Source organism: Physcomitrium patens, chromosome 10, assembly GCF_059467195.1.
Source record: "Physcomitrium patens ecotype Gransden chromosome 10, ASM5946719v1, whole genome shotgun sequence".
Taxonomy (NCBI): Eukaryota; Viridiplantae; Streptophyta; class Bryopsida; order Funariales; family Funariaceae; genus Physcomitrium; species Physcomitrium patens.
Window position 1 is genome coordinate 12,090,732 of NC_143419.1, and position 10,687 is coordinate 12,101,418.

Here is a 10,687-nt window from a genome sequence, read left to right on the forward strand (position 1 = left end):
TATCTTGTTTTCAAACCAAACCAAACTGATTCCAATTGAACATCCCACCAACTGGTTTAGAAACAATCCAATAAAATATGAACTAGTTTAGTTAGTTGAAAAAAATCTGCCAACACTAAGTACATGAAATAAAATAATAAATAAATTTATATATTTCTAAATATATTAAATCACAAAATTGATGTGCCAACCATATTCTTGGATTGATATGTCAACATTTTCAAATAATTTTTAAAATTTTGAAAATAAAAATTTTAAAAGGCCAAGAACTCTGAAAATTGAAAGGCACAAATATATATATATATATATAAATCAGACGGTTTAACAAGAGTATGCATCAGCTGTTAAGTGCAGTGACACATGGGAACGTGGATGGATTCCACGACGGATGGTGGAATGAAGCGGTGGAATGTACGGATGAAAAGGAGGACTGGCGCGGTGAGGCTCCAACTGCATCACCATGGGCCAATCTGGAAGCAGATAATGAGTTGTAGTACCAAAGAGAACGAGATAGGCCACTTGATTTTGTCAGGAATCCTGGCTATGGCTGCCAATTCCCCTCTTGCCCTGCTGCCCATTCCCTGCGGCAGCAAGTGCTCTCGCTGTTGCGCTTTGGTGGGATTCGACCGAAGCCACTCAGCTCTAGAAGCGGATTTTAGGAGCTGCTTTTGCGGTAAAGTTCTCCAGCTGCTTTGCTTACGCCCTCTTCGTACATTCTTGCAATTCAAAGTATATGCTTCTGCCCTGCTTGTTGTGACGATGCTTTTGAAGTGGCTAGGCTGTAGTGCGATTTGGCGCTCTGATTGTGCGGACTGCTGAAACGAGTTTTTAATTGTTGTGTTCAGAGGAGGGGAATTTGATTGGGACGCATTGGTCTGTGACAAGGTGGAGAGAGGCGGGATTTTGCTGCTGCAGATTGAGTCTGAGAGATGGTTCAGTTGTCTTGGAGGAGGTGTTCGTGTAGAGGAAAATTTTTCATGAGACTTTTGCACCGTTTTAGTGTAGAAGTGATGTTATTGTAGGCTCTTTTGAGCTCCCGAAGCTCATCAGCCAGTTATGGGATTGATGGTGAATACACCAAGCTTACTGTGCTCGGTGACTCCTTCTTCTCTCACTGACCTCCCTTGTTCTCCTTTCCGTGCCCACGCGCAAGCGCTTACGTTAGCAATGCTCACATCCCATCCTTGTCCCACGAGAAATTCGCTTCGAATTTGTGAAGCCTCTGGAGTTCGAAGTAGCAGTGCTGGAGTTGAATCGTGCCGTGTCGATAACATGTCGGCGTCGTGCAATTGTCCATCATTACATGCGGTAAGACCCTCGATTCTGGGAAATGAGAGTAAAATGTGTGGATCACTGTTCTTAATATTTCCGTGCTTATGAACAAACTCTCCAGAACCAATACTGCAGGTTCCTGTTCACGTGCAGTGGACGGGTTTAGAATGGTGGTTATTTCTTGAATGGATCATTTAATCTTATTAAGGAACCTGCTGGTTACAGGTGTCTGGAGTGCAGAGGCACACTTCATACTATCAATGCAGGTTGCGAAGCAATCTTCTCAGGTCGAAAGGAGCGAGGTCTGAAGTTGGAGGACAATATATTAGGTTGAAATGCCGTAGACTGAACGTGGGAGTGGAGCAGTTGACGACAGGTTTAGGTTGTATTGGTTGCAGGAATTGTCATGTAAAGGTATAAACATTTGACCATAAGCTCTTCAATCCAAAATCTCCTAATCATCGCAATGTGACAGCCATAGCTTCTGAAATCGTAACCTAGGTTTAGGAGGGCAGCGCGAAGGCGTCTTGTGTTGTTAAATTGGATATGTTGTGTAGACGCAGAGCTTAATTTCCATCTTGTGGGAGGTGTTTACGAAATAGAAATGAAATTCTTTCTGTTTTGTCAGAGCCTGTCTCTAGTCTGTTCAGATTTTCCGGGATCTGATGGGGAATTCGGCTAGTTTCATGGACATTTCAGAGATTTTGTTTTCATGTGCTGAATGTTTCTCTTGTATTCTTTCTAGGCAGGTTTTTTGCCCAAGGCGATCAAGGAGAGGACATTTCTGGAAGGTAGAAACAACGGAAATGGTAATCACATCAATCTAACTAATTATGAATCAGTATGTACTCTTCTCGCCGAGTCTCGGTGCAGATCGACATTCAAGAGGCACGCAGGAGTGACAAAATGTTCTTTAGTAGACGGTTTTGAACTAGATTTAAGCTCAGATCAATTAAGTGAAGCTGAGGTACCGCAGTCTTCCAAAGGGGTTTTTCCTGGTGGTTTGAGGAGAGCAGAAGTGCGTCTACCAGGCTTAGTTCTTCGCGTTAGGTTGGAGGAAATGCGAAGTGAAGAAGAGAAGGTTCTCCTCCTTGAGGAAATCAATGCTGCAGTGATTGGAGGGGTCACAATGATTATTTTGGAAGACAGTAGCGATGCAGGACCTGGAGGTGCCAAGCTATACGATGCAGGGTGCATGCTGAAGACGATGCTACGCGGCAGGGCAGAGCTCTTGATTTCAGAGAGGGTTGATATTGCTGCCGCTTCTGGAGCAGATGGAGTGCTTCTAACAGATGAAGGTATATTTCTTTTTTCTTCACCTGCATTTTCCCTCGTCATCATTACAGAAGCATGCTTCTGTTTATTATTCTTGTTGCGATTCGTCCGTGTGGTACCGATCTTAGTCATCAGATGTTTCTAGTGAAAGTTTCTGAAGTAAGCTCTAAGTCTCTATCGATCGAGAAGTAGATACGTGTAAACATCTAGAATAGAAATCACGCGGTGGAGAGTTAGGACGGCTGGACGAGGGAGGAGTAGCACTGTAGCTATCTGTGATCTGGTTTCCTGCAGAAAGCTCAATGGGATCTCTCTCAAACTACCGTTTTCAAGCGCAGATTTCCTTCTTCTACTTCTTCTCATTCTTTTGCGTATTTAACGATATAGATTTGATGAATTCGTCCCGTTGCGGTCAAAAAAGTTCCATGATTAAACGGCAATAAATATGTGCAGGATTGCCAGCGGTGGTAGCCAGGAGAATGATGCAGAATTCAGGGTTGGAGACACCTGCATTACCTCTAGTAGCTCGCTGTGTGTCATCAGTTCAATCCGCTCTAACAGCAACTGCTGGCGAAGGAGCTGATCTACTCATTTTAAAAGTCAGCGACAAGGAAAAAAGTATCGTTAAAGGAGTCTGTGATGGAATCACTATCCCTGTGTTCTTAGACATCTCAGGGTCGGGGGTTGCACATTCAGATACTGGAATGGACCTCCTACAGGATGGAGCAAATGGTCTAGTCCTGAATACGATTGATATTAGAAAAGCTGGCGAAGGAGACCTGCCCAGTTTTGTGTCATCTTTGATTGCTTCTATCAAACTGGCCATCAAGAACAGGACAGAAATGGAAGATAGTAACTTGCCAGAGAAGAGGGTGCAGACTAGAGACGTGGACGTGGAAGAGGATGGGGCTTTTTTTGAGCTTTCGGAGGATGTCGAAGCATTGAACCTTGACATGGAAGAGGATTCCGTGAAGAAGAAAGCGAAGCTGATTCTCGATGAAGAGCATGTGCTTCTCCAAGATATGATTGCATTTGTGAAGGAGGCATCACCTGACGTAAGTTTGCGAAGATAACTAACGACTAGTAGTGGAGTGCAAAGCTCGAACTGTTGATTATGCCGTCTCTCGTAAATGTTGAAATCATCGATGTGTCGCTGAACCTCTGTAATTCAGCCGAGTATGTCGATTATTTTTCTGCAGCTACTAATACTACATCTAGTGCACGGTTTATATAAATGTGTATGTATATACACACACGAGCGTACGCCAGCTGTTAAATGTCTATTGAGTTCGCTAGCCATTTCTTCTGAATCAGTCATTGCATACTTTCAGATGGAGGAAGTTTCGCTGCTGGTCGATGCCCTGAAGCAGTTGGATGAACTATTTTTATCAGTCATAGTGGTAAGCGACACCACCTCACTTTGAGTAGGTTGAACTCCTATTCCTGTTGATCTCAAAGTCCAGTGCTATTTTTCTTCATTGCAAATTTTTACGAACCTGACGGTATCTGTTCATGAACCATGAAGTCAACTTCGTTCCTTTCGACAGCATTAGCTGTTAGCGGTTACAACCTGAAAGACGTTTGGTCGCTTAAATTGGTGCTGGGCAGGGTGAGTTTAACTCAGGTAAATCGTCCATCATAAATGCACTCCTCGGAGATAGATACTTGAAGGAAGGAGTCTTGCCCACAACAAATGAAATTACATTGTTACGACATGCAAATGATGGAGAGGTCACAGAAGAGCGGGAAGAGCGCCATCCTGATGGCCATTTTTTACGGTTCTTGCCAGCTAGTCTTCTCAAACAGGTCAGTATCTTACTAGTTGTCATGTCATGCCTTGATATAATTCACTGGTTCAACTGGTGAATTCTCCATCATTTGGCCCCAGATATATACAGTGGCGACTGTCTATTATCAAATGATCTATTTTTAGTCGTCATGAAAATAACATTTTTTGGTTCATCTGAAATTGGGTTTCATAGGCGTGAAATCAGCGAATAATATTTCTTGGAAATGCCATAAATTGAAATAGTGAGGTGGACAGTGCAGATGAACCTGGTGGACACTCCTGGTACAAACGTCATCCTTCAGCGGCAGCAACGCCTCACGGAAGAGTTTGTTCCGAGAGCAGACTTAGTTCTCTTTGTCTTATCAGCTGACAGAGCATTGACTGAGAGCGAGGTATGTCGACGCCATTCATTACAAGTCTAAATTTATTACATATCAGCTATGAACACCAGCATCGGATGTATGTTCTGTATGCTCTACAAACCTGTGCTTACTACATTTTGGTTTTTGTGAAGTAACCCCAAGCTGGAAATCACCGGTTTGTAGTTTCGTATTTCTTTCTTTTCTATTTTCCAAAGCCATACAGACAGTAATTCTTCTTACTACTTTTGATGGCTGGCAGGTGACATTTCTGCGTTACATTCGACAATGGGGCAAGAAAGTTGTTTTTATCTTAAACAAAACAGATGCCTTAGCTACATATAGTGAGGTATGCCTCTTACCGCCCATGAATATATCTGGAATAGTTTTAGCATGACCCTTTGCACTGATTTTTCTCCCATGCTCGTACGAAGCTCAAACGACTGATTGAAGGGCTTTGGACAGGTAGAGGAAGTTCGTAACTTTGTAAGAGACAATGCTCAGCGGCTTCTTTCTGTGGAACAAACAGTTATCTATCCTGTTTCAGCTCGCCAAGCTCTACAAGCAAAGCTGTCAGCCCAGCTAGAAGATGGCTCAGTAGATGTAGCCCGCTTGTCAGAAGATCCTCTTTGGATTACGAGTGGTTTCAAAGAGCTGGAGGAATTTATTTTTGGATTCATGGGGGCATCTTCTGAAAGGGGTGCGGAGAGACTGCGTTTGAAGTTAGAGACTCCATTAGGTATCAGCGTTGCACTTTTGGCGGCTTGTGACCAACAGCTGGCAGCAGAGGCTTTTAAGGCTGAAAGCGATTTGAAAGCTCTAGAGGATGTGTTAAAGCAGCTGCAAAGATTTGAGGAGGCTATGCTTAATGGTGCAATTCTTCAGAGACAGCGTACCTTGGCAGTGGTAAGTGCGCGTTTTAGCAGTTTTATGGGAAACTTTCTTTTTAACATAACTTGGGAAGTCGGATTTTTTACCTTTTAATCGGCTGAACTTCTTACAAGCAGATTGCTCGTCATCCTTTGGCTTATCTTACACATCAGAACTTGAATTTTGAAGATGAGTGTATCGTCGTGTCAACAACATAATGTCAATATCATTTCGACGATCGGAATCAGTACGCATGCACTGATCGACTTCTTTCAAATAGTGTCATGCTGTTGTATTTTGTAGCGCTGTTGACTTTCCGTGGCTCTCCTTGTCCAAATCTAATCACCGTAGATGTTTCATGTCAGCGTAGTGAATGTTGGTCTACTGGAGCGCAGGATTTTGAGTCTCGAGCTCCTTGCATGACAGGTGTGCGTGTTTAAATTTTAAACGATTTTGTCATGACATGCAGATTGAAGCAGCCAAGGGACGTGCCACTAAGTTCGTTGATTCAATCCTGCGGTTATCTAACGTTGAAGCGGTGCGGAAGTATTTGCTTGGATCTAGTCGTGCTCAGTCTATGCCTGTATCAAGTGGCTTCGACAGCAAAGTAATTGGCTCTGCTGTTACTGAGACTCAGGTAATTACCAGTTTCATGGCTATACGACTGCAAGGTTTGAAATGAGTTAATTTTTCTTGTATATGGATGCGTAGTATTTTATTGATATTCAAGCCTGTGTGTACGAATCTCTCTTTCTTCCTCTCTCTCTCGGGCTCTCTGTCTCGGTTTAAAAAAAAACGTTTCCAGGTGCGCTGCTGTGTTCTATTCGATCCGTCTTTTCTATTAACTTAATCTATGTCGTACAGTTTTGGAATATCTTTTCTCACTACAATATTACTTTAGATACGTCGTTCGCTAAAATGAACTTGTGCAACATCATCCTGCTAAGTGCGTGTGGATGTGGACCCGATCCATGAGAAGAAGTTAGCTCTAGTCTTATGTCGAGAACGGTGGTGTGCTACAGAAATCGCTGGAGGAACACAAGGACTGGATTGAATCAAACAGCAACCGCCAACTGAGCAGTTACCGATCTTTGATAATGAGTAGGTGGCCACAGGCGAAAGAAGAATATGGGTCGAGTGCGGATAGCTTACCACTAGTTGAGCTGCGGAACAGAGACACAGAGCTTATGGCTGAACAGAACAACAGTAGTCTGACCGTGCTGAAGGATTTCGACACCAATGCCGCCGCTATACTTTTAGAACAAGAATGCAAGGAAGTGGTAAAAGAGTCTGTTATCTACTCTATTGCGAATAGCCTTGGGTTCTCTTCATAGATTTCAGAAAAATAGATTCTTTTGCGAACTGAATCTGCTATTACTGCAGCCAGCACTAATGGCATTTGCACGATATACCGGGAAAAACTCCAGGATCATTTCAAATAATGTCTTGAGGTGGTGAGGTTAGGAAACTTCGAGAATGACGTGCTTTCTCGTGAGAACTGTGGCAGGTCTTTAGTACATTTAGTGGAGTTGGAGTAGCAGGAATATCAGCGTCCGTTCTAACATCCATTTTGCCTACCACTCTGGAGGATCTTATTGCTCTTGGAGTGTGCTCAGCCGGAGGGTAAATTCTCATCATCACTTGAAACATTTTGTAGTTGTGGATGTTCATGTGCTTACGATTGTCATGTTTCACTTACAGATTCTAGAATATCCTCACCTGCACCATGCGTTGAGCACATGTCTTTTGTTGCCTTATTATGTTGAATGTGAACGTTGCTTCGACAGATTGGTTGGGGTTTGGAACCTACCATCGCAAAGGGAGGCTGCGAAGAAAAAAGTTAGACGGGTTGCAGACTCTTTTGCAAAACAAATTGAGGAAGCCATGAAAGACGACCTGCAGAAATCCATCGATGCCGTAAGAGCCGAATTCCAGACCTTGGCAGCACCTTACCGCAATGCTGCTGAAGAAAAGCTACGTCGGGTGAAGATTTTGCAAGAAGAATTGCTCAAGTTAGATACTGAATTGAAAAGATTGAGACAGAGTGTACAGAGCATCGGAACGTAAGCCTTCTCGTATTTTGATTTTTCCTTACTAATCCGGCATCCCCTTCTGGAGGTGTTCTTATTCCGAAATTTGCTAACTCTTCTCGTGACTAGATAATAGAGACGTTGCTCTTAACTTAAACAACCCTCTGCATGAGTTTTTCACCCTATGTAGGAGTAAGCACATTGAGGAATTCTAGTACTGGTTCTGATGGGAAACTATAGGGAATTCGTCAGGTTCAGAGAGTTTGCACAAACAGTAGTGCAAACTCAGAATCTTGTACTCAAATTTTACTTTGTGCTACAGCTAAGCAGCACAAAACACCGACAGTACACATCAACATTGGGCTGTTTACTCATAACTTAATATCTGAAGCTATTTTACCCACGCAATTTGATCACTAGAATTTTCTATTGTTTGAATCTTGCACAGCTTGCAGGTGACCGTATCTTTGATTATATTCTAGTTTCGGTTTACCTCAGGGCCCTGAGGTTAATCGAAAAGACAAACCATTCTCGGTCGTCACAAAAAAAACACCAATAGTCTTTGTTGGATAAGTGTCTTGTAACTAGAATGAGCATTGTGTTATGTAATTTTCTTGGGTTCTATTAGAGTTGATAAATTCCAATAATTGAATGAATGTGGATGAACTTGATCTTTTTGAACATGTAGATCATACAAAATGTTTGATTGATTGTTAAAAGAGATGTATAGAATTTACCAAATACATTATCTTTTTTTTTAATTTAAATGGTAATAATATTAATTTTGAATATTCATTAATATTCTTCTATGTAATAGAATCTTTTTGTCAACTCACGTACATAGGTGAAACTAAGGTTATTATTATCCTATTAAAGTTGTTTTATTATTATTATTTTTATAAGAATTATTTTGATTTTTATTTTGTCAATAATTATTCTATTATATTTTTATTTGATAATTGTATAATTTAAAATATGTATATATTATTTAATTCTCTATAATTTTATTTTTAATTAATTTTTTAAGATTTATATTTATATATTATATTTTTATGTATAAATCATTTAAATATATATCATTGTGTCAAGGATATAAATTTCAAAGAACTTAAAGGTCAATAAATTCTTATGTCTTTCAAAAAGACTAAAAAATCACTCAAAGATGGTATAATATTAAATTAAAATGGCTATTGCTAAAGACAAGACGACTAGAAAGTCTTGAAATAAGCCTAAGAATTAGGATGGCATTGATAAGAGTGAAGAGGGCTACCCTCTTGCATCCATATATACTATCTAATTGAGAGCTATATAGCAACATTTTATAGGACCTCTAACATGTGTCCAATTTGCAAGACATGTATCTTAACTTGCAAGACAAGTTTCTTATGTGTGCACTAAATTGTTAGCTTCACTGACAAGCTATCCAAACATGCAATACATGGTTAACTTTTTGGTCAAATTTCTAACCTATTAAACAACTATAAACATGTATAAAGTCAAATATACATCTATGAAGCTTCTAAGAAGCTATGCCATAAGATAATATTAAATCTACTTACATTTACCTTCTAATTAGTACTTCTTATTTTGGTAAATATGTATGTTCATGATTTTATTCTCCCTTCAAAAAACAAGTTCCACAAGGAATAGTCATCATATATTAAAGAAGTCTAAAATCCAGCAAATTGTGTTTGCTACATACTTTGATCTTTATTCTCTTTGAAGATTGTTCAAAGAACATATCAGCTATCAATAGTGTTTCATATTAAGGCCAGAAGACTATCGTATTATTCAATCATTGTTGAGGCCTTTGCAACTTCTTTCAAATAAAACATTTGGAACACCGTGAAGAGTTGTTCTTACTTCCAATAAAATCACCAAATATCAAGAATCTCTTCTGAGGTTGTGATATCAAATGCATTGTATCTTGCCATTTATTCTAAAAAAAGATGTTGTTCTTTAGGATCTTTATTTCTATTATATTATCTTGAAGGCTATAATAATCATAATTTTTTGTCCAATAAGTCACCAAATGATAGTTCTTGAGTTGAATCTATTGATTATTGGTTTTCCATCTCCTTAACGCCACAAATACATAAAAACTAAAAACAAAGATAAACAATAGAATATTATCTTCTTTGAATTTTGTTTCTTTTATGGCAAAGATTTGCTATTCTTCATCTTAGTTTTGATGGATATTATTAATAAAAAATATCAATCTTCTTTGTTGCATTTGCAAGATTCTTTCTTGGCTCTCATATGCATTCATTAATATCATATCTATACCAATGTACAAAATATTTCAACCTATTTTATTGTCACCTTAAATCTATGACTTCTTTTATCTCGAATTCTTGATTATTATCTATTTTTATAAGAAAATATAATATTTGTCTTCTTTCCAAGTTATTCACTATCTTATATGGTTAAAGAAGAAATACATAAAAGACATGATGGATTTTCATAGACATTAATAGATGTAATTAATAAGTAATTAAATTAATTTGTTTACAAGAAGAAAATGATCAACGCTTACAATAATTCAACTTATTATTAAGATATATTTTATCAAGGAAAAATTTAATTATTTATTTATTTATGATAAATTTTATAGATAATATAAAATAAGCAATCTCATTAAAAAAAAATCTACTATCACAAATATAGAATCATAAGAATCTAAGATTAGAAGTTTTATAATAAAATCTATAGAAACATAAGACTATGGTTGTTTTGAAATATGTAATAGCTAAAGAAGTTCATAAAGTTGATAATGAAGAGTTTTTGATCTTAAAAAAATGTCACATGGTTGTACAAAGTCTTTGATTATTCTCTACATTTGAAGCCACTAAAAATCTTTAGATATTAACTCCAAAGTCTAAATAGATCCAAAATACTGAGTTGTTGAAAAGTTGTGATCAGCTTAAAGAATACATAATTATACTTTTTCTTTTAGAATATATAATCATTCTTTAAAATATAATAGATTATTCTTGAATTCAAACTAAGAATTATTATAAGACTTAAAAGAATTATTCTTAAAATCATAAATAAGAAGATTAGAGGATATACGAAATTAGACTTGCTTGAAA

At 38.5% G+C, this 10,687-nt stretch overlaps 1 protein-coding gene across 1 annotated transcript; it reads left to right on the plus strand.

Annotated features, from left to right (window-relative positions):
- Positions 1 to 531: 531 nt before the first annotated feature.
- On the plus strand, positions 532 to 7,998 carry LOC112287710 (putative transmembrane GTPase FZO-like, chloroplastic). Its single transcript, XM_024531025.3, has 14 exons — positions 532 to 673; positions 846 to 1,308; positions 1,498 to 1,686; positions 2,018 to 2,570; positions 3,001 to 3,602; positions 3,879 to 3,947; positions 4,156 to 4,353; positions 4,597 to 4,728; positions 4,958 to 5,044; positions 5,161 to 5,601; positions 6,035 to 6,202; positions 6,588 to 6,845; positions 7,073 to 7,188; positions 7,353 to 7,998. Exons 2-14 carry the CDS (start codon positions 1,057 to 1,059, stop codon positions 7,630 to 7,632), a joined length of 3,345 nt encoding a protein of 1,114 aa, XP_024386793.1. The 5' UTR covers positions 532 to 673; positions 846 to 1,056; the 3' UTR covers positions 7,633 to 7,998.
- Positions 7,999 to 10,687: the final 2,689 nt, after the last annotated feature.